The sequence below is a fragment of the Armigeres subalbatus genome, chromosome 3 (assembly GCF_024139115.2).
Source record: "Armigeres subalbatus isolate Guangzhou_Male chromosome 3, GZ_Asu_2, whole genome shotgun sequence".
Lineage (NCBI taxonomy): Eukaryota > Metazoa > Arthropoda > Insecta > Diptera > Culicidae > Armigeres > Armigeres subalbatus.
Genome location: NC_085141.1, coordinates 376,179,992 through 376,204,948, shown reverse-complemented (window position 1 = coordinate 376,204,948; position 24,957 = coordinate 376,179,992). Strand labels below are relative to the sequence as shown.

The 24,957-nt window shown below is 39.1% G+C and overlaps 1 protein-coding gene across 2 annotated transcripts in view; it reads left to right on the top strand.

Moving 5' to 3' along the window:
- The window catches only part of LOC134226568 (ras guanine nucleotide exchange factor R), a 78,864-nt gene extending 59,139 nt beyond the window's left edge, over positions 1–19,725 (top strand). For both annotated transcript variants that reach the window (XM_062707417.1, XM_062707418.1), the window contains exons 2-5: positions 4,373–4,570; positions 17,471–18,428; positions 18,505–18,650; positions 19,081–19,725. In XM_062707417.1, the coding sequence (XP_062563401.1) occupies positions 4,373–4,570; positions 17,471–18,428; positions 18,505–18,650; positions 19,081–19,203 (1,425 nt within the window). In that variant the 3' untranslated portion in view covers positions 19,204–19,725. The remainder of the gene's footprint in view (positions 1–4,372; positions 4,571–17,470; positions 18,429–18,504; positions 18,651–19,080) is intronic.
- Positions 19,726–24,957: the final 5,232 nt, after the last annotated feature.

The following is a 24,957-nucleotide window of genomic DNA, read 5'->3' as shown; positions in this document are numbered from 1 at the left end:
AGTCAATATTTGAAACGAAAATAGCGTCATTTATGACTATCTCTCTTTTTCTTCCACAAAACACATTTTCATGATTATAATCGAAAAACTTGGATTTCTACCTAGCGGTAACATTACTTGAACGGAGACTATTGTTGACTACCGTTTCATAAAAAAAATTGGCACTTTTGACTGACACATCAAATGATCATCTTCACCTCAATGATCATCTTCCCCCCAGTTGACGGTAAGTGAATTTCGAAAAGAATTTAAAGGGAATATCAGGAGAATTCTTGAAGTAATATATTAAAAGTTCTTGTACCTGTGAAATAATCTAATGGAATTCTCATGTGAATATCTGGAGTAGCTCCTAGTGGAACTCCTGGCGGAGCTTCTGAAAGATTTCCTGAGGAAATTCTGCAAAAATACTGGACGATCTTCCGGAGGAATTGGGGGATAAACTTCCGGGAATTAAGTCTGAACAAACTTCTGGATGAAATGCTGCAATAAATTCCGAAGGAATTTCTTAAGTATCTTTTTTAGGAATTCTTGAAGAAATTATCAGATATATTTTTGGATAAACTTCCGGAGGAATTCCTGAGGAACTTTTGGAAGAATTACTCGAGGAACTTCTTAAGGAATTGCTTGATAAAATTCCGAATGAATTCCTGGAGAAACTTCTGGAGAAATTCTTACAGAAGCTTTCAAAGAAATTCTTGGAGAAACATTCGGAGAAATACCTCTAGGAGCTTCTGGAGGAACTAACGAAGGAATTCTTGGAGGAACTACAGGAGGAAGGGATTCCTGGAGGAACTGTTGGAAGAATTCCTGGAGGATTCCTGGTATCAATTATAGGAGCAGAAAAGCCCTCGGAGTTTGGTCAATCGCTTATTTGTGAACGTATTCATTTGAACGAACCCACTAGGAAAAACTGAATCATTTCTTCAATATTCACCCCACAATGCTGAAACATTACGATTCCGAAAAACTCTCGGTGGCCATAATAGTGACCAAAAATTTTACCAATCGCAATGTGGATATCAAACATATTGATTTTCAAATAACTTAAAAAGATACTCTCAGATTTTTTCTTATTCAATTGGCGCCTTCAACCAGGTTCCAGAGATTCCTGAGAATCCTGAATAGCAGTCAAAGCTAAAACCAATCCATTTAACATGTAGATGTGAAATAATGAAAAATATTCTTTGTTTGCTCCATCTAGATTACGCATCTACCATATACTTATAGGTCTTTGGACCAACCGATAGTCGGTTTGGTTATTACACGGCCTTTAAGCTTAGCTTAGCTTAGACTGACTGTACATATCAATGGTTGCTACTCCGTGATTGATCAGAACTGGTACAAATTGCACTACGATCCAAGTAAATAGTGGTTGGGATTTACCAACTATTCTCGAAGTGCACGTTTCAGCAGCTCGCAAATATTGATCAATAACGGCGCCGGCCAAGTCCTTACAGTCAGTTGGGAAACGGAGGGAATGTGAGTGTGTGGTAATTGTTGCTACTAGAGACCGAGAATACCTCTGCATCTCCACATTTACCACGGGAAGGAAGTAGTGTTAGTTGGGTGGGGTAATCAGTAACATAGATCGGGATTCACCATGGAAAGTGATGTGACCTATGAAACTTCTACACAGCAGTATTAGCATTTCCTTATTTGTTCAATTGTTCATTCTTCGCGAGAATAAACAATCAATCGGTCAAAGTGGGCGATTGTTCATTTGAATTTCGGATTAGGCGCCCGCGTTATCATTTCATTAACGTAAGAAAAGTAAAAAAGAAACGGGATTGAAAATAATTGGTAGTAATCGGAAAGCTAATGTTATTCAGCAACCCTTATTTTATCTCTATTTGACGTTAAGTAAGAATGTAAATTTACGTTCATTTTACATGTCGTTTATTTTGCATTACTTTCGCGCGCGCGTGTGTGTCATTTGCCTTGACCAGTATACCGTACTCAGGATCTCACTGGTATTAATCCTGATGTGCCGGTTGGCACTCGTGTTGGGCTTGTGCGCTTTGAGCGGCACACGGTCGCTTCCCAGTCTACATAAAATCGCACATGGTGCAATACAAGATGCTAAATTGGAGACGATATACATACATGTTGTGTGGAAAAGTACCTCTATCGCCTGCACTTCAGCATCCTACACGACACCATATACGTTCATGTGTTGACTGGGTTTGATAGGGCCTGCTTATGGACACATGCAGCTTTTTGTAGAGGTTTAACAGAGCCCACTGTCAAACCCCACCACATCCTAGGCAGGCCCCCTAACTCGCAGTGGCCATGGGGAGGGGTCGTCAAGCCCTTGGACATAGTCCCTGCTGCCCCTGGTTTGGTTATTACACGGCCTTTAAGTAATAAAACTGTTCTATTTAGTAAAAGGCAAACAGTGATTTTGGCGCCCCCTGATGGCTGGCGCCCTTGGCGGGGGCCAACCTGGCCAACCGCACGCTACGGCGCTGACCTACATATAGAACCTAATCATATTTGAGAAAAGAACCTTCTTGCCAATAATGGAAATAAACCAGCCAGGGCAAAATCTTTGCCTGTTGGTTTGATACTTTGATATCAGCGTCACATTATTTGCAGGAAACATCGGCACTAGACTCCTTTGGAATGGAAATCTGTTATTTTTTACTGGACCGATCCAAATACGACTGTAGTCATGGCCAAACAGAGAGGTTAATCAAAACAACTTTTGGAGGTAGGTTCAACGCGCGCACAAGGCTTGCGCAAACTGCTGAACCGAAACACCCCGAGAGGAAGCTCAAGATTTTGTCAACACCCTCACTATCGGTTGCTTTTTTATTTTCCTTGTGTATAATATAGAAATGTTGACCGTCACAAGTGGACACACGAAGCGATGGTGGAGGAGTAGAGGTGGAGTGGCAAATATCATCACCGCTCTATAAATAACGCCCCCCTCCTCTGAATGGACTGGGATGTGTTGATGAGAACACGTATGAGTCGGTCTTACACGCTGTGATTAATCTAGCAGTTGGGATTAATAAATGGATATTAGATCCCACTGAAAAAAACAACTAAACATTGCCTTGAACTCGGAGAAAATTGTTTAGGGGATGCCTCGAGTTCGAAACAGTTTTCAAGTTCAATACAATAAGAGCCGCATAGGCAGCGATTTCTTCTACTACTATGGCAGAAAATTCACACAAGCAAGGAAAAAAGGGAACAGTAAATAATTCTGCATGCGAAGGGAATTTGCGGCGAAAAAAAGCATCGAATAGCACCCGCTAAGCACTTCTCCTCGGCCAGTCAGCTGAAAGTGCAGTCAACATGAATGAAGGCATGAAGAAAACTGCAAGTTAGGCACCATTTCAGAACGGTGTTTGTGAAAACCGGTCCCGGCTTTTACAATTGCTTCATCATGCTTCTAAGATTTTTTTGTGGGATTACAATCTCTAGAGCATGGTTTTTGGTTACCACAAGACTTGCACATGATAGCCTTTTCTGAAGCTGTGCTAAAACTAACTAAGTTGGATACCTGTCGATTATCTATGTCGTCTAAAGAGTTGTTGTAAAACAAATCTTGACGTTCTGACACAGTTTTGGGTTGGTCTTACGAAAACTTTATTCTAAAATGCTTTTTAATTCCGGGTATTTCATGTGTACCGCTTCAATGATGATTCCATTATCGTTCTTTTCTATATTTTGGCATTTTCGCTCTCCTGATTATCACAATACATAGTGAGACCAATGATCTGTTAGACGTAGTATTAGAATCATTCAAATGTTACAGCATCATTAAAAATCGTGGACAAGTTTTGAAGAAAGTTATCGACCAAATGACATTTTTCATCCCTAATCCTGCATTCTGCACAACTCCACTTTCTTTTCTAATTTCGTATGTAGGTAGTTAGGTACATGCAATGCATTCCCATATCGAATCTCAAATCATTCGTCAAATTAACCCGTCCTGTCATGTCCCCATTTGGATGAATAAATACACGCTGATATGCTACACAATGTACAGCTGTGTTTACTTTATCTATTAATACATCGCCGTCTGATGCAGCTACCTAATTCACACCGCGCTATCTGCAAACTCCGGAATCTGCGTTGTTCCGATCAATGATCACGCAACGATATGACCCCTGATACGGTCCACGGTTCGGCACTCTTCTTTTTCTGTCTGTCAAAGACTCACCTAATACAAACGAAATTCACCGCCGTAGTGAAATTCATTGATTGATCTTAGCATTTTACTATACCCTTTGAGAGGAACAGCTCTCGGTAGATAAGCAATCTAACTCCGTTATATGACTGTTGTGTGATCATCGTTTAGCAGTACGATGTAAATAAAATAGATGATAAATGTAAAAAATGTTGTTCTTTGTATCTGTTCCAGGCCGTAGGTCCCGTCCGGTGCTCCAGCGTCCAAATTATGTTCGACGGATTGCTGCAGAAGGCAACCGCCCTGGACGAATGGGAACTATGCAAGTGCATGCACTGTTCCAGTTACGTGTTTGCACGACACGCAGTTGATGCCACTACCAATGCCCCTGTCTCCGCACTGACCACTTGCTTGGTTAATTCATCACTGATGGTAAGTAAGGAATCAGTTCAGTACAATCCTATAATAGTCAACATCAAACTTGGTCGGCGTTCTGCAAAACCGTACCAAACGCCCTTTCTTTGGGTGTTTGGTGCGGGTTTGACCTTGAGTAAAATTAGTTTGGGAAATTTGTTGTTGTTGGCCGATAGACAGTTATCAAAGGCGTCTTTATCATGATTTTCCAAATTAGTAAAAAAAAGCAATTACGTTTCGTTAAAAGATGATGTTCTGCGTTGTTCCTAAAGTTGAGCAAATCGCGCGAATCGTAGTGTTGTTACTCTGTGTGCTTTCTTAGTCAATGACGGTGCTGGCCATGTCGTCATGGCTATATGGAAAGCGATGGAAACAGACCATGCCTCGGTACTGAAGTTCAAACATATGTTTACTGCTTTTAAAGAGGTCCGAATACGTTCTTGTACAGAGAACTGATTTTATTACGTTTAGCATTTAGGAATCTCACCTTTACACAAAGCTCATATCAAGTCAGATCATATAGACATATTGTGTTTGAATGGAGTTGGGGAAAACGATCATCAACTTCATTTAGAAACGCTAGAAAAACGAACTGGGAACAATATAAGCAACATTTAAATTCAGACCCATTTACAAAAGGTGGAAAGATTGATTTAGTTCAAGAACTGGAATGTTTTTCCCAAAAGGTAAATGATAAGATTTTAAATGCTTTCTACAACAGTTGTCCTATGAAACAGTCGTCCTCTAACAGGGACGTTCCGTGGTGGAACTCTAAATTGGAAAAACTGCGGAAGACTTCTCGTAAACTTTTTAATAAAGCACTTTTTCGCGAGACTTCAGAGGGCACTTGCAAAAGATCATGCTAATGAACTAGGGAAAAATATTAAAGTTGATTATGGAAACCCATTTTCCTGGACCGATTATGTTTGTAGAATTAACAAAAATGGTTCGTTTGAAAGTTTGACTATATCTTTACGAAATCCAGGGTAGAGAATGCAGTGAGATCTTTTGAGTCTTATAAACCTGCAGGACTGGACGGAAAAAATCCAGCAATCCTTCAAAACGGCAAATCAGTGCTGATTCCGCCGTTAATTGAGATTTTCAAGGCAAGTCTAAGACTCAATATTATTCCATCTTCATGGAGGCAAGTAAAAGTCATCTTTATACCGAAAGTAGGAAAGCGGGATAAAACGCATACTTAACCGTGCAGGCCCATTGATCTGTCATACCAGTTAAAAACTATGGAAAAGGTGTTGAGTGATTAAATCAACTCAAATTACATGAAAAAATATTTTAAGCTCTTTTTAGTGGAATGTATTCAACCGTCTAAGACGAGTTTAGTACTCTTTATTTAATTCAAGACAAAATTTTCAAATCGACTTATCTGCTTTTGTAAACAAAGATTCAAACGTCGATTTGACAAATCTGATAGCACTTCGGCGCAAACCAATGCCATCAGCAGGTAGCTGAAACCTTCACCTACACAGAAAAAATCCGTGGTAAAAACTACTATTTTGTAGACTACGCTCTGTTTTTAAAACTACCATGAAATTTTAGTAAATTTTACCATGGTTTCAGAGAAATTCACCACTGTTTCAGTTCATGTGACAACATTCCGCATGGGCCACAGTTGATTTTTACTGCGCGCATGGTAAAATCTAACGGGTTTGTTTTCTGCTGAAAATCGTCGGTGCATATTCTTAAGGTGATTATACATTTTATGCCGTGGTGATTTTTTAATTCACCATATGCTTTTCTATTCTCATTTCCAAAAACCCAAATCTGGCGTTACAATGTTTGTACAGTTCTAAAATTGAAGTCGAGTGCTCAGCATAAGTAAGCAAATGATCTACCCGTGTTTCACCCTCATGCGCTTCATGGTTCTCTCAGTTCGTGCTCGTGAAAAATTACCGTAAAAAGCACGTGGTTTCCAAGATGGCCGATTTGTGGCTTTGTTGTATAACTACCTTAAAATAACCCTCGGAATGGTAGTTTTTACTGCAATATTTTTTTTGCGTGTACCTATTGCAGGGTGACCACTCGACTTACATTTTAAAATTCCCGCATATTTCCCGACTTTTTCCCGATATTTTTGAAAAATTCCCGATATAATTTTGAAGATTAAAAAAAACGAAAAAAAAAAAAAAAACGTGAATAGTCATAATTTATTCTAAAAGTGCGTTGACGATTACTTTTTTGTTAAATATCTTAGCTGCGCATATGCACAGCAAATGTTTCGAAATCGACAAATTGAAATGAAACTCTCGAAAAAGAATCCACGTGTCTTGGTAGGACTCGAACCCTCAACCTCCTACTCCTCGGCGTTTACTGTCAAACATTTAATCTAGTTTTATTGTCTCATTCAATTCTTTGACATATTTTTAAGGCTTCTCAGAATAAAATCAGCAATGATTCAGTTTCATTGCAAATCTTCAAACACTATTCGGATCTTGAGTAAAATATAACAAACTTGCTGGTTTCCCCAGCAGTGTTCTATTCGTGTTTGAAAAATTCTTGCAAAATGTTGCTCTTTAAAAAGGCGAAATGTGGATCAAAGCTGATTGGAAACAAATGAAAAATATTTGAATCTCGTGATTCACTCGTGGTTCAAATCCGCAGAAAATAGAACTGAGCGGTATAACAGTTTTAAGCTTTTGAAATTCAACTGTTATAAAAAAAATGAATCTAGAACAACTGCTGGGAAAATGGATGTTTCAGATTCAAAATGACAGCCCAGAACAATTCGAATCATTGCTGATTTTGCTATAGTTAACCACAAATAAATTAATCCGTTGAGCGAATAAACATGTTTGCATCTACATCTGCAAACGTTGACCGATTTGGCTGAAATTTTGTCCAGAGCATCAGGGCATCAAATAGAACCGAATAAGAAGGCCCATAAAAAAATGAAAAAAGTTTTTCCCATACTAATTTGAGCCACCCTAAGCATCATACTTTATTGTTTATGCCAGTCTTTCCTTCACCCTTATGCTGGTTTACGACCAAATTCTGTTCTATAATCTAAAGCACTTCTCCTGTACATCATTACCATGTGATAAAATCAAGATGTTAACAACGAATGACCAGAGATTGTTGAGATGTGCGCCTGGAATCGAACATAATTGGATATAGGGCAAACCGCTAAATGTTGAACAGCTAATTTTGTCGCCAATTGTTGAACTTACATAAGAAATGCACGTGCGTTCAACAATAGGCGAAGAAATTAGCCGTTCAACATTTGGCGAATTACCCTACTCGATTACGGTCCCCAAAGTCTCCAGACAAAACTCGAGTCACTTTCAAGAAAATATTGAACAAGCATCTTCTTCAGGGATCTACAAGCTGCAACGAAATGCTAATTATCTTTTTCTAGGACCCTCAGAGATTTCCTTGGTCTCAGAAACCTTCCGAAGCGTAGGTGGCATGTTGCTTTCATAATCACTACAGCAATACCATTTTCATCATACTCAAAGTCGGATAGTTCATCAAATAGTTTCAAACGTTACGTGGAAAGGCCAATGCATTTAAAGTAATAATAGATGTTTTGTCATGCTTTTATAAATTATAAATTTATTTATAAAACACTTGGTGACTTTTTTCCCGATTTTTTGTACAATTTCAAGAAATTCCCGACTTTTTCCCGCATGGACTTTCAATTCCCGCATATTTCCCGCATTTCCCGACTCACTGGCCACCCTGCTATTGGTAGTGTTAGTTTGCGTGGGAGTGCTATCAGATTCATCAAATTGACGTTCGAATCGTTCAAAAGCAGATAAGTCGTTTTGAAAATTTTGTCTTGAATTCCACCAATTATTTTGATATCTTTGCAGATACGTATTTCGACCACAACTGTGTGGTCGCCTTCAGTGTTTCGTACTTGACTCAAGTCAAATAATTTGCCGAAAATCAGCTAACAAACGTTATTTTTGCCGGAATATCAGTTTTTATTTTGCTGGCGCACGGCTGTGCGGATTTTTGCTGAGCTGCGAAAGTAAAAACTGAGTATGTATACTAGAGGTACAAGATGCTAATTTTTGCAATAGAAGATTCTGTTTAGTAATGTACAGTGGTAAATTAAAATTCGTCAATTTTACAATCAAACCTTCATGCCAAACACTGTCAATTGCTTTCTCTATATCAAGAAGATCAACTTCATTCGAATATCCTTCGGGTTTGTTAAGTAGTATTAACCTCGTAACTCTTAACAACTGATTAGTGGTTGAATGCACATGACGAAAACCAAATTGCCCATCAGCAAAAATAGAATTGTCATTAATTTGAACCACCATTCTATTTAAAATAATCTTTTCAAACAGTTTACTTATTGAAAAAAGCAAACTGATTAGGCAATAACTGGAAGCCTCAGCTGGATTTTAGTCCGGCTTTAAAATTGGAACAACTTTGGCGTTTTTTCATTTAGTTGAAAAGTATGCCAATTGAAATCATTTGTTAAATAAAACCAAGAAGGATAAAGAGCTCTCAGGAAGTTTTTTGATAAGTATGTAGGAAATACCATCATCAACCGGGACTTTCATATTTTTAAATTTTCTAACAATACATGACACTTCCTCCACAGTAGTTGCCAACGAAGGGTCAAAAACTTTATCATTGATGAGAATGTCATAGAAACTGCGTGTAACCTGAGCCGCAATTGGACTAGTGCGACCTAGCCTAAAATTAGCGGCACTCTCAAACTTCAGCCTTTTCGCCATTTGTTAATGAAATTTTATTTCCCTGTTTGAGCGCTGAAATTGGCTTTAGAGGTTTTTTAAAAGAATTTTCGTTAATTTCCAAAAGGGTTTCGAACTGGGATCCAACTTTGAGACATTATTCCCAAAGTTGCTATTTCTCAGAATAGAGAAACGTTTTGCCTTTCTCGTACAACAAAGTTGTACCGAAAGCCTATGGGAGTACTCCAAAAAAAGAACTTTTGATAGAAGGCCCGGAGACCGAACGACTCAGCTCGACGAACTGAGGTGATGTCTATATGTGTGTATGTATGTGTAACACACTTTTTGGAACTTAGCATTATTTACTCGCAACAAGTTGCATTCGACGGGGAATGCGGTCCCATTGTTTGCTATTGAAAATTGGCGCGATCGAACATTGCATTTCAGAATTATAGAAAAATCATTTCAAAACCGAAAAAAAAATCGAAGATGATGGCAATGCATAATTGAACTGGTGCCAGCGAAAGTGGTACATAAACCATTTTTGTCAATTTTAAGTTTTTTTAAGCCAACGGCTTCTTTTTGCAAAGATCTAGTAAGGGAATAACGAAAAAGTGATTTTTGACAACTAAATCTGGAGATACGCACATTTTATTTTCTGACATATATCACAATGGGCATTTTGTTGCCAGAAAAAGTGGTACATGTACAGTTTCACCCACTAATATCAGCTTATTTAAAAAAAAATTCGGCAGCATGACTGTTTTCACAACAGATTTTATTCCTATTTTGAATTTCAAGATAGTTTTCTGCCGTTTAGAATGATTTTGAAAATGTACATGTACCACTTTAACTGTCAACGTTTTTCGGTTTCTGTTTCCTTTTGTTCCCATTAATAGTGGTACATGTGCAATTTGCTCCAATAAACTTGAAATTTGTCATAAACTTCGCTTATTTTGCACTGCTATCTTTAGGCACATCAGTCATAACATGTTGGTACAGTTTGATTGCAAAAAATTGCAAATATGAATTTATTATTCGATGTTTTTGGGAAAATGCGTCTCCTGAAAAATTTACTTAATGTAACATGTACCACTTTCGCTGGCACCGGTTCAATTAATGCTTCTTCTTCTTATTGGCATTACATCCCCACACTGGGACAGAGCCGCCTCGCAGCTTAGTGTTCATTAAGCACTTCTACAGTTATTAACTGCGAGGTTTCTAAGCCAGGTAACCATTTTTGCATTCGTATATCATGAGGCTAGCACGATGATACTTTTATGGCCAGGGAAGTCGAGACAATTTTCAATCCGAAAATTTCTTAGACCCAGCCACCCTCAGCATGGTCTTGCTTTGTAGTCGCGCGTCTTACCGCATGGCTAAGGAGGAGAAGAATTGCAATGCCTCTGGCTTTGACAATTAAATTTATAAAAGATACGAGAGCATTATCAATATCACTTTTGGTATCGTTTAGTATAAATCTCAATCAGCTCTATGAAAATTAAAAGTAGAGCTGATTGAATTATTAATGGCTTCTTGTGAGATTTCAAACGTCATCGGAGTCAAAGTCAGTATGAGTTACCAATTGGCCACACAGCTGACTTGTATTCGTTAAAACTAAATCAATTGTCGAAGGATTTCGACTGGAAGAAAAGCAAGTTGGTCCATTGTGATATTGAATAGTATTATATCCCGAAGAACAATCTTCAAATAAAATTTTACCATTGGAATTGCTTTGAGCATTATTCCATGAACGGTGTTTGGCATTGAAGTCACCAATTATGAAAAATTTGGATTTGTTGCGATAACAATTTACTTTGCTGTCCATTGCACTGGAAAAAATAATTGTCCTTTGGTTTCGAAAAAGAATATAATTTATGTTTGATACGTCTTTTATTGATCGATCAGTAAACCAAAGTCTAGTTAATCTTGTCGTCCACAACCAGCACAGTGTATAAAGATCTTTAGGATAAAAGGACAAAAAGACGAAGGAACATATTTTGAAAATATGCAATGTAATCTCGTAATGTAATCTCGATCGAGACAAAACATGTTGAATAATATGTCAAAAATATAGGGTAACCGGCGGTAATGTTGGACCTGGATGTAACATTGGCTCATCACGCAAATTAATCAATATTTCAGCGATAATACGTCGATGTGTAGGGAGATATTACCCACTGCTTTTTCAGAAAAGTGTATCAAACATATATCTGCTTCATAACTCTAGATTTATACACTTCTTAAACTATTAAAAGCAATCATCTTGCGTGAAAAATCACTTTGACTCGGTTTTTTAGCAGCCATGTTTCGTTGACTTATGCAGGCTGGCTGTGCTAGTTTTTTATTTGCCCAATAAAAGAGTTTTCTGAATGAACATACCTGCTTTCGCACATCAAATGAATGGATAACAACCACACTATGTCAGCTATCATTTTTATTTCACAATTTCCATTAGTATAGCGACATAATTAACCAAAACTTTTTTGGACAATAGTGGGGGCACCCGTAGCCAAATGGTGGCATGCGCTTTTGATTTGTAGCACTACGTTAGTATAGGTGAAACTCTAAAATCAAAACATTTTCATCAATAAACCCGTGCTGGAGAAAATAACCGAAAGCTGCAGATAGAATATCCGATGCTTGCGATTAGGGTGCTAAGAATTTTTGTAAAAACAGTTTTATCCACTCAGCGGTTAAGTTTCATTCGCAAATTACATAACGCAAAACTCAACACACACCAAGCCTCTAGTAATGCTTCATGTATGGTAGGGTTCTGAAATTTATAAAGTCCTTAACGCTCAGACAAGTACCCCCCACAACCTAAAACGTCATGTAGTTTGTAAAAGGGCCCTCATGATGCTTTTCTCGAATCACGATATAATCGCTTCAATTCGCAGAACATACCAAAAATAATTACCTACCTTACGGCTTTCAAACACGATTCAAGCAAAAGCGATTCAAGCATCAACCTTTCGTGGTTCGATACACCATTTTCTTCATAATTTCGCAAATAAATGATTCAATTAGTGTAAGAATATTTAGTTTTATCATCTTTCGCACGAATCCTACAAACATTTTCTCATTTAATAATAGAAAGATAAAATGGATCGTATGTTTCATTAGATAAACTTTCAACGTCATTTCATGTGAATAATTTCAAGTCAAATTACTTGATAAATACCTTCATCATAATTTAGATTTATTATTGCTAGCAAAAAGTATTTTGATCTGTTCAATGATACCGAAAAAGTATTCTTTCAACTCGGGAAGTTGAAACACGTGAGAGTTTTGAGAGGATTCACAACAGCTGATCGATATAGAGAGGAGTGGAATCAAACGCACGTACCAATCATAAAACTTCAATGCAGGCAGAGTTAAAAACAAGCATCCAATAATTGTATTTATGAATAATTTATTGTGTAATAATATTAGGTAGTTGGCACAGTTATAACTGTTTATGCACAGTACAAAGCAAGGAATTGTCTAGAATAAGTTTTACAATTGGCATTCTTCAGTAGTGCGTTATGCATCATCCCCACCTAAAGCATTGTTTACGTTTTGGAAACAAGTTTCTTTGAGAGTATCGCGAGAGCGAGAGCAACACAACTGCCATGGTTTCAACAAGCAGTAAATTTCAAAATTATGCGGCAGCCAATAATTAACGTATGCAATTTGTTTGAAGGCACAACATGAGGGCTGGAACATGTAGCCTTTTTACAACTGCAGTTTTTAATACAGTTTTCATTTTTCTATATTGCTCTTCTGCACTTGCAAATATGGTGAATATTTGGGAAATAAATGATTCATATAAAAGTATTTTCGTTAGCATGTCCTTGGTAAGCGTGCTATTGGGGGAATCTGAAACGCACTCTCACAATCAGTGTGGTAGTATTTTACATGCAACCAATTAGAATTTACGCTCAATAAGATGATTTGATTTTCTCTATTTGTTTGCATGCTGCCTTTATTCAACGCAAGCAACCCATCTTTATCTCTCGTATGTCCGAAATCAACAATCACTCGTCCCAAGTGGGCTGAAAAATTATCCACCTGATACAAGGATGCCGACATTTTGTCCATTTCTCTCGAGACTTTCACTGGTTTAAATGAGATATTGCGGACATTCATCGTCGTTTTTTGCTATTTGGCGTCAAGACCAAATGTAAGCAAGCTGGCTATTGGGACAATTCTGGTTGGAAATGCAATATATGAAGATTTATAACGATAAATATGCTCAACCGTAGCATAATGGGCCAAGGTTTGAGCCGTTACCCCTACTACTTAACTTAAATCTACAATCTACAAACAAAGCTTTGTCGTTGGTACTCTTTTGTCGCTTGTTTCGCATGCGCATCCCATAAAAATTGATTCCCTGATGACGCTTGAAAGCCCCCTTTAAAGCAGCTCGTGAGCTTCCTTTCAAGATGTTCGGAAGCCTCTTTTCAAAATGCTCGGAAAATTCATTTCAATAAACTTGGAAGCCTCCTATAAAGAGGATCGGAAGTATTTTTTCAAGAGGCTCGGAACCGGCATTTCAAGAAGCCCGGGAGCCGCCTTTTAAAGCCTCCTTTCATGAAGGTCGGAAGCCGCCTTTCAAGAGGCTTGGAAGCCTAATGTCAAGAGGATTGGAAGCCTCCTTTCAAGTGGCTCGGAAGCCGTATTTCAAGAAGCCTCATTTTAAGAGGTTTCAAGAGGCTTGGTAGCCTCATTTAAGAGGATCGAAAATCTCCTTTCAAAAGACTCGGAAGTCTCCCTTCGAGAAACTCAGAAGTCTCCCTTCGAGAGACTCAGAAGCCTCCTATCAAGAGGCTCGAAAGCCTCCTATCAAGGGGCTCGAAAGCCTCCTATCAAGAGGCTCGAAAGCCTCCTATCAAGAGGCTCGAAAGCCTTCTTTCAAGAGGCTCGGAAGCCGCCTATCAAGAAGCTCGGAAGCCTCCTTTCAAGAGGCTAGAAAGCCTCATTTCAAGAGGATTGGAGTCCTCCTTTCAAAAGGATCGGAAGCCGCCTTTTAAGATGATCGGAATCCTCTTTTTAAGAGGCTCGGAAGCCGTCTATCAAGAAGCTCGGAAGTTGCCTATACAAGAAGATCGGAGTCCTCCATTTAAGAGGTTTGGAAGCCTCATTTAAAGAAGATCGGATTCCTCCTCTCAAGAGGATTGAAAGTCTCTTTTCAAGAGACCTGGAAGTCTCCTTTCGAGAGACTCGGAAGCCGCCTTTCATGAGGCTCGAAAGCCTCCTTTCAAGAGGCTGGGAAGCCTCCTTCATGAGGCTCGGAAGCCGCCTATCAAGAAGCTCGGAAGCCTCATTTCAAGAGGATTGGAGTCCTCCTTTCAAGTGGATCAGAAGCCGCCTTTTAAGAGGCTTGGAAGCCTCATTTCAAGAGGATCCGAATCGTCCTTCAAGATGCTCGGAAGCCTTCTTTCAAGAGGATCGGAGTCCTCATTTGAAGATGCTCGAAAGCCAATCAAGAAGCTCGAAAGCCTCCTTTCAAGAAAATCGGAATCCTCCTTTTAAGAGGCTTGGAAGCCTCATTTCAAGAGGATCGGAATTCTCCTCTCAAGAGGATTGCAAGTCTCTTTTCAAGGGACCTGGAAGTCTCCTTTCGAGAGCTCGAAAGCCTCCTTTCAAGAAAATCGGAATCCTCCTTTTAAGGTGGTTATACAACAAAGCCACAAATCGGCCATCTTGGAAACCACGTGCTTTTTCTAGTGATTTTCAAGAGCACGAATTGCGAGAACCACATACGCCCATAGGGATGAAACATCCGTAGATCATTTGCTTACTTATGCTAAACAATCGACTTTAATTTCAGCATTGTACGAAAATTATTGCGCTGGATTTGAACTTTTGATAATAGGAGTAAAAACCGTGTGGTGAATTTGAAATTCACCACTTGGCTTGATTGTATAATCACCTTAAGAGGCTCGGAAGCCTCATTTCAAGAGGCTCGGAAGCCGCCATTAAAGAAGCTCAGAAGCCGCCTTCCAAAAGGCTTGGAAGCCTCATTTCAAGAGGATCGGAAGTTTCTTTTCAAGAGGATGGAAAGGCTACTTTCAAGAAGCCTGAAGCCACCGTTTAAGAGGCTCGGAAGCCTTATTTCAAGAGGATCGGAAGTCGCCTTTCAAGAGGCTTGAAGCCTCCTTTCATGAAGGTCGGAAGCCGCCTTTCAAGAGGCTTGGAAGCCTAATGTCAAGAGGATTGGAAGCCTCCTTTCAAGAAGCTCGGAAGCCGCCATTCAAGAAGTTTTGAAGCCGCCTTCCAAGAGGCTTAGAGCCTCCTTTCAAGTGGCTCGGAAGCCGCATTTCAAGAAGCCTGGAAGCCGCCTTCAAGAGGCTTGTAAGCCTCATTTCAAAAGGTTTCAAGAGGCTTGGAAGCCTCATTTCAAGAGGTTTCAAGAGGCTTGGAAGCCTCATTTAAGAGGATCGAAAATCTCCTTTCAAAAGACCCGGAAGTCTCCCTTCGAGAGACCCAGAAGCCTTCTATCAAGAAGCTCGGAAGACGCCTATCAAGAAGCTCAGAAGCCTCTTTTCAAGAGGATCGGAGTTTTCCTTTTAAGAAGCTCGAAAGCCTCCTATCAAGAAGCTCGGAAACCGCCTATCAAGAAGCTCGGAAGCCTCCTTTCAAAAGGCTTGGAAGCCTAATTTCAAGAGGCTCGGAAGCCTCCTTTCAAGAGGCTCGGAAGCCTCCTTGCAAGAGGCTCGGAAGCCTCCTTTCAAGAGGATCGGAATTCTCCTTTCAAGGGTATCGGAATTCTCTTTTCTAGAGACCCGGAAGTCTCCTTTCGAGAGACTCAAAAGCCTCCTTTCAAGAGGATCGGAAGCCTTCTTTCAAGAGGTTCGGAAGCCGCCTTACAAGAGGGTTGAGAGCCTCCTTTCAAGAGGATCGGAGTCTTAGAGGGGCCATATGTCCGCTGTCTTCTAACAGGACGGAAACACACCACTGCAAAGATAAAGCTGGAAGATTCGATAAAGTGGATCTAGAAGACAGGCAATGATCTTTTTAGGAAGGTTCCGGTTTGAACGACGTTATGGACTTATTGGACGTGCGCTCGCCGACAAACACGCTAACATACTTGGCCAATAATAGGTTGCGAATCTCTTGTTGACTTGATGCCGTATCTGCATTGTAGACCATGGACGATGGAAAACCTACTTCCTTACGCTACTCGTTTACATAGTTCCAAAAGGAACGTTGAAAATTGGAACGTTTGTATTCATGGCTCAGTTTAGCATAATGGTGTTTCATGGGAAGAGTGTGGAACTTGGTGAACCTCTTTAGGGCGACCTTTTTCGTCCTTATCAGCGAACGAAGACCATTTGTCATCCACGGAACCCTAGAGTCGGATCGGGCAATATTTTTTGGAACATGACTTCCAATGACATATGCCAAGACGTGAGAAAAAGTTTGTGCAGCGATATTTGCGTCGGCCGGGTCAAGGATACGCTGCCAATCCAAGTCAGACATGACTTCGGCAATACTGCAGTAATCCGCCGTGTAAAAAACGTATGACACAACCGTTGAGCTACCACCGAAATCATGGACGTCGTCGTTCTAAACTCCAATTAACTAGAGAAGTATGGTGAGGGACTGCCTTGACAAAAGGAGCGGGTGCGGTAGAAAGGGTAGAAATTAATGGAGCGGTGTACCGATTACCAACAAAACAAAGATCCAGCAAGCGATTATTCTCATTCACATTGCAATTAGCTTGAGATAACATGACAATACTGTAGTTATCAAGCAGCCTGAGAGCTCCCGGGAGAAATGAGGAATGTTCCTGGTCATGGCGTAGAATATAGCATTCTGGAGTTACTTAGGAGAAAGGCAAAAATTCTAGAACAAAAATAATTTGCCATAGCCAAAATCAGTGAGAAATAAGAAAGCTTGGGAGGGGAGCAAACAAGGGAGCTTGGCAGAAGGAAGGTCGTGTGATATGTGCCATCACAAATATTGCCCTCCGCTCGCTTTCAAATCGACTTCTATAGAAACATTCTTCATGCCTGCCGTATCCTAACGGAACTATCAATTCTATATGTTCGCCTCTAATTCTATCATGAACATGTACGTCTAAGTTTGGAAGATGATATTAGCATTTCCATATCACAAGAAAATATGTTTGATTATAAATCAATAGTTATTTGATTGTTTTCAATAGTTTCACCTTTTAGACACAACATTGATGGTACATATTATTATTTTATGAAATCATGAAGTTGAATGAAATTTGGCTTTTTTCACCTATTTTCAGACCACCGATGATAAACTCTACGCCCGCACGGCCGACGAGAACTACTCTCCAGCGTTTGGTATCGTTCTAAACAGATCCAGTCCAAGCTACAGCGACTTGACCGAGAAGGGCAAACTGCTCAGCAAAGTGAATAATGATGACCAGTTTGTGCAGCGACTCCGTGCCTACATGGAACAGGAAACGGAAGCCGTCAGCGAGCGAATTCAGCGCTTTACCGAGCAGGAATTTGCATTACTCAAAGTAAAGCGGGAACGGGCCGAACAGGATTGCCTGATTCTGGCCAAACTAGCAGTAAACAATCAAGTACCTGATGAGCTACAGCTGGTACGAAGCAACAGTACCAGCCTCAAAAGTAGCAGCAACAATAGTGGTGGACTGGTGGGAACGGTCCCATCTTTGACGACTACCACCACCACCCCTAGCAATACGACCAACGTGAACGACACTACCGTCAACAGTCAGCTGGAAACGCCCCCACCCACACCAGAATACCTGCCAATGTCCACCGGTAATAGTCCACCGATGACAGTCGCTGATAGCGGCGCAGTTGCTCACTCCAGACAGCATCCCATCACTCCATCATCGTCCTCCTCGATGGTTGATCAGTCCTCCTATACGTCTCCCAGTGCAAGGATGGCGGGTTTGACCAACAGCCGAACTCCCAACAGAGCAAATCTCAGCTACAACAGTGTCGATAATCACTCCTACAACAGTAACAACAATAATAGCGTTAGTTTTAACAACTCCCGAGGTGCCATCAGTAGACAACAGTCGCAGCGACAGACTGCGTCCATGCAACAACATTCCAGTACAAATTCGATGACGATGCTGCACCATCAGCAACCGCATCGGCTTACCTCTTATGAGTCGGACTGCATGTTCGACATCGACGGTATGGAGAACGACAATTCGCCTCGCTCGAATACGTTCTCGGACGAGGAGGATATTGGATTCGATGGTGGGTGTTTCTATCGATTCCACGTGATCACGCGTCAAGCAGCTAACTTTTTTTTTTCTGTTTCATTCTTCTCTAGAATCCATTGGCAATAACAACGAGGATGGTATGTACATTCCATCACGCCAGCTGGGTGCCAAAAACAGTTCAATCGCCAGAAGTCTTCCTATCTCAATGCCTCAGCTGATGACGCAGTTCCGATCGAACGAGGAGGATTTTGAAGAGGTAAGTTTTTTTACGTTTTGATTGAATGGAGAAATACTCCGCTGAAGGTTGTCGTCTGACCTTCTTTTTAAGCGGGGATGTTTTCGAATCCTTAGATATCTTAATTTAGACGTTATCAATTTTTCCAAATACCTACTAAAAGAAGCATAAAGCGATGTAACTTTCGACAAAAGAATCTAGTTCGTTTTAATCTTGTTCGCTCTGACACACGAGTTATAAAGTCAACTGTATCAAACAGTGAGGTCTTATTGATTCCGCGCGCTTTGTCCACCTTTGTCTCTATCTGCAGGCTATGTTACTATAAATACTGCTATTCAACGTGGGCCCTTGGGTGTGTTCTTGTCGCGATTCCCACCTTTTGATTGAAACCAAAAATCAAAGAAACCTCATAGCTACATGAGTGCTTCCTCTCTCTCTCACGTACTTCCAGATGAACGAAGACAACGTGGACATTGCCGCCAGTATCAAGGCCCTGGCAAGGAGCGTCCATGGCGATACGGTATTCGGAGATCTGCCACGGCCGCAGGTTCAGCGATTCAACACACAGATCTAGATCTAGGTCTGCCGGAGGGAGATCAGAGCGCAGTTGGACGGAATCGAATCAAACAAAGTGTTGGTAGTGTAGGCGAATAAAAGTCACACTTCAAACGATATTTAGTAATTAGGAAACCAGTTTTCTTTCGATTTTCTGTTTCATGTTTTCGTATAAGCAGCGGTCGCAAATTGTGACTACGATCATTAATATGTTTCGTTTTTTTTTAGAAAGATAGTATCTTTTTATCTTATTTGTAACATTGTAAGTGATGCTTAACAGAGCAACATCAGAGCAGATCGGTTTGAATTTATTTTTGATATAGCAGCTCGAGTGCGTTCGGATATTGAAGCGACTGTTTGAAATAGTTTGACACAAGGCTCCTCAGTTGATACACATGCGTAGATCGAGACATTCAAGGAGATGCCTGCATTCGAATTGTAAGAACGAACCATACCTATAACATGCTGGATGGAATTTGTTTTGTTTCTTTTGTATTGTTAGCATTCAAATTAAGAGATATAAACCATTTTTTTGCTTCAATGTGTTTTATTTCATGTTTCGAAATCACCAAGATCGAGAATCGCTCTGTCAAAATAGATATCTGTATAACTTTATGATAATTAGTCTATGTGTATTTATTTATTGTCATTCACCCCTATTTTTGTTTACGGACGAATGAAACTTTCGAACGAATGCAGTTCGTTCGAATCGTTTCCCCATTTGATTTTGCTGGCGTAAATGAGAATGCGCATCAGCTTTCGTTCGAAAGCGCGTTCGTATGTAAACAATTATAAGGGTGATTGGCTAGCAGAGAGGCGAGAGCTTTGAATTATGATAGAGAAGAAAACAAGCAAATAATCTGCAAAATTTGTGCCGTTTACTTGAGGATTTCTTAAGAACTTTTTAAATCTGTTGACAGTTCGTTGACACTAATTACGTAAGCACTTAGGGAAGGTCCATTAATTACGTAACGCTAAAATCGCCCATTTTCATCGCCCCTCCCCCCTATGTCACACTTTTTGTATGAAACATCTGAAAATTTTGTATGGATTGTCACACTTCACACCCCCCCCCCCTCTAAGCATTACGTAATTTATGGATGTTCCCTTATGGGGGGAGAGGGAGTCTGCCATTTTCTTACGCTCCATATAAATAAAAAATGATTTGTAAGGGAAAAATCTTACATGGGAGCAGAGATGTCATACACAGTTGGCAAAAAATCTGCTCTTTAATTTTTCACAATTTTTAACAGTCAAATGAGATTCATTTAGGGTCTGTCTCATTTGGAGAATTAAACTTAAAAGTGACAGTTCGAAAATTAAAAAATCACCCCGTTATAAGAATGGCTGGTGCTACCCAGCAATTCCAATAGGACATCGATGGAAAATGATTCGATATCTGTCAAAAGTAATCTTGCTCTGCGAGCAGGGTTATTTGATAATTATTGAAATGCCACTTTTAAGTTTAATTTCAGTTTAATTATCCAATTGAGACAGACCCTTAGTGGGTGCAACTGATAGATGGATATTTGAGTTTTTGAAATGTCACTTCGATCTGTCAAAATGATACACGTCGAAGCCAGATGAGCGCGTGCACAGCAAATACACCGGCGTGTAATACACACCGGTGTATTTGCTGTGCGCGCGCCCGCGTGTATTTGGCTTGCACCATTTTGTCAGATTGAAGTGACATTTTGAATACTCAAATATCCATCTATACTAGATGCACTCACTGAATGAATTTTATTTGGGGGGAGAGAGGGTTGAAAAACCCAGAAAAATTGCTTACGTAATTAGTGTACGGCCATATTTGTTCGTCATCGTTGAAAGCCCTTGTATCTTACTATCGTTGGCTTTTGAAATCTAGGAAAGCGGGCAGGGTTTGCAGAAATCGCTCTCAATAGATAACGAACAACGATAAAAGAGAGGCAAAAACTGTTCCGAATCATAGCAAGCCATGATAACAAATTTATCAAACTTGTATACAAGTGCGAAAAAACAGAATCGGATAGGTAGTTTGGGGGTCCCGTAGCGTAGTTGGCTACACGTTCGCCTTACAAGCTAATGATCATGGGTTCGATTCCAGCCCCTCCACCAAACCCTCGTCAGTCGCCGGATCGGTGGCGTTTAGGGTACGCACCTTCCGTCACGGCTGCCTGATGACGACTGACAACTTGTTCTCGGAGGCATTCCTTCAACGTTACCCGGATTAATGGCAACAAAACATTGAATACACGACATGGACAAACGGATACAATGGACTCACGATCAGATGAACTGGCAACGACAACAATAAAGATAATGGAAAATCTTAGAATAGATTCTGTGTGGATCCTGTATGAGCAGAATACCACAGTAGATCTCGGCACAGTAGCGGTTAAGTAACACATAGAGTGCCTAACAAATAAAGGAATAAAAAAAATAAAAAAGAGGTAGCCTCCACAGAAAAAATGGTGATTTTTGCTTTGTTTTTGCTCCTTTCGTGTTGGTTACTGCACAGCTGTGTAGAACAAGTTGAAATGCATCATCAGAGCCAGTGCTCCCCACATTTGGAGCTTTCTAAAAGAAATTTTTTATGTGGTATAACATCCCGAATCAGTTCTTTCTTCTTCTTCTTCTCTCTGGTTGTGGTGTACTTCTGTTAACCACTTTCAAATCAGTTCTTTATCATGACAGCTTGCGAAAAAAGTTTCTTGCGCTATGCTACATACACAGCAGGAAGATACACAAAGAGAGCAATGGAAGCAAGAGATGAAAGCACAACGGTAAACAAGGCAACAGTCAGCAAAGTTACACCGGTGGAAAGCAATGAAAGCACAACTGGAAAAAGAATGCGGATTGAACGACGGCCAGGTACAAGCCAGAACAACGGAACCGGATTGAAGAACACAGAAGCAGTAACCGAGAAAGAAAAGTGGGAAACAGCGTTAGCCGAAGCGTATAAGAAAGCCGAAGACGGTGCCAACCGGAATGCAATGACAAATGCCGTGAGCTTCTACTCAGCTCTCATGCAAATCCCTGAAATAACAGAGCTTGGTCGCGAAAAAATCAAAGATATATCGAAAAAGTTTTTAAAAATTGATGATTATATAATGTAAATGCAGTTCAACTTTTATAAAAAAATAATTTTTTTTTCTCTTCACAGCAATCACTGATAAACTGGACTTTGTGCAATGCAATATACAAAGTGTTGCGAAAAACAAAGACGAACTGCAACGTACATTGTTGGACAAAAGCTATGCCGCCGCATTTTTATCCGAAACATGGACTCAAACATCTTTAGAAGGTACTAATAAATATAATATAACTGGGTATAATAAGTTTTTAAAATCAAGAAACGATAACTATGGAGGAAGTGCAATATACCTTAGACAAGATTTAGCATATGTAGAAATAGACACTCCACCTACCTCTGAATTTATACAGTTAGTCATGGTTAGGTTGATTTGCTTGGATTTGGTCATGGTGTCAGTATATATCGCTCCACAAATCCCAAATAATTTACTAGAAACTGATTTGAAATCTATTTTCCATTGTTTAGCGAACTTTACTAAAGTAGTGATAGGAGGGATTTTAATGCTCATTCCTCAGTCTGGGGTAATGACTACCAAGACTCGAAAGGAGAAATTATATTGGATATTATAAATAACAGCAACATGATACTATTAAATGATCAATCTAAAACATTCGTTCCCATTCAGTTAAACAGAAAAGCCACAGCAATAGACCTAACCCTATGTACTGCCAATATTCACAATTCATTGATTTGGAAAACATTACAACACAGTATTGGAAGTCATCATTTATTAATAGAATTCTCTTTTCAACGCGATACTCAAATATCTAGGCCCCGCTACTTTTATAACCACAAAAAATTAGTCAGAAAGTAGGTCAAATCTCCCCAGAAGAGTTTAACTCAATAGAAGAATTGCAAAAATAGTTTTGGCCATTTTCGAAGAAAATAGAAAAATAAATAAGTTTACCCCAAAATACTGGTGGTCAATAGATGTTGAAAACGCTTGGCTCGAAAAAATCAGGCACGATCAATTTTAACAGAACATCTAGTGTGGAGAATTTGATTGATTTAAAAGAAACAGGCTGTTTTCAATAAACTGAAAAACAATCAAAAACAGAAAACTTCAAAAATTTGTTGAGGAAATTAACCCCCAAATGAGCTCGTCAGAATTGTGGCACAAAATAAACAGATTAAGCGGAAAAAGCAAAAAAGCTCCAACTAATAACATTCTTTTTGAAAACGAGGACATGGCAAAAACATTTTTAAATAAGCATTTTGGCCATAACGACCCAATAAATTTAACAGACGATCAATTTACAATAAATTATAACATTTTAAGCTTAGAAAAGTTTAATGAAATTTTAAATAATAAGAAAAAGTCAAGCCCTGGGGAAGATAAAATTTCTTACGAATTACTCAAAAGTTTTAAAAATGAAACAAAAATCAATATAGTGAAACTTTTAAATGAAATTTGGAAAGATTGTTATTTACCCATGTCACTTAAAACAATAACAATAGTAGCTATTCCCAAACCAGGTAAAACCAAAGCACAATAGATGGTGAACGCCCAATATCCTTAGTTCCCACTTTGACCAAAATTACTAATAGTGCCGTATTAGAGAAAATCCAAAGTCACATTTTCCAAAACAAAATAATACCTGAAACTTCATTTGGTTTTCGCAAAAATTCATCTACTATAACTTGTACAAATTTTTTAGTAAATACAGTCAAACAAAATAAGAGGCAGAATTTCGTAACAGCTAGTATATTTCTAGACTTATCAAATGCATCCAATGCTGTAATCACAGACAAGCTTATCAATATCATGCAAAACTATTATTTTCCGGGAGAGCTTAGTTCGTGGGTTTCCCAATTCCTCAAAAACAGAAAAATAATATTCAATACGAAAAGTGGGAAGAAATTCGTAAGCAATTGTTTACCCCAGGGTGACGTCCTCTCCCCAACTTTATTTAATATTTACACATCCAATCTGCACAATAATGAAGACACAGAAGTTGTACTAGTTCAATTTGCGGATGATTTTGGTATCATAGTAAGGGCTAGGAACATAGAAAACTTAAATAGTAGAATGCAAACAGTTGTTGATAATTTTTGCTTAAAAATGAGCGAACTGAACTTTAAAATTAATCCTGAAAAAACTAAATTAATTTTATTCCAAAATTCTAATAATCTAATTAACATTACTATTGACAATATAAATATAGAAAATGTAAGAATACACACGTACTTAGGTTTAACTTTGGATAAATATTTGAGCTTTGGAGTTCACATAAAAAATACCAAGACAAAAGTTACTGATCGACTAAATATGATAAAAGTTTTGAACAACATGAAATTCGGTGCTCACCCACAAACTATGATCACTATTTACAAGTCAATTATTAGAAGCATTATAGAATACGGAGCATCAGTCTTTAACAATAGTAAAAAAACTAACAAAAAAATTTTAGAAACAGTTAATAATACATGCTTGAGGAAAATAACAGGGTGTACTAAAACAACGCCATTAAATACTTTAATGGCTATTAGTGCACAACAACCTATACCACTAAGACATGAGTTTGTTGCATCTAAAGAAGTAGCTAGAATAGTTCATCAAAATAGTATAATAATGAAGCAATTTAATTCTCTACCCACGGATGTTGATACTGAAAAATTGACGTATATAGAAAATATATTTACTAAGTACAGACACATTTTTGAATTGATATCACCATGTATACCCATTAACATTAA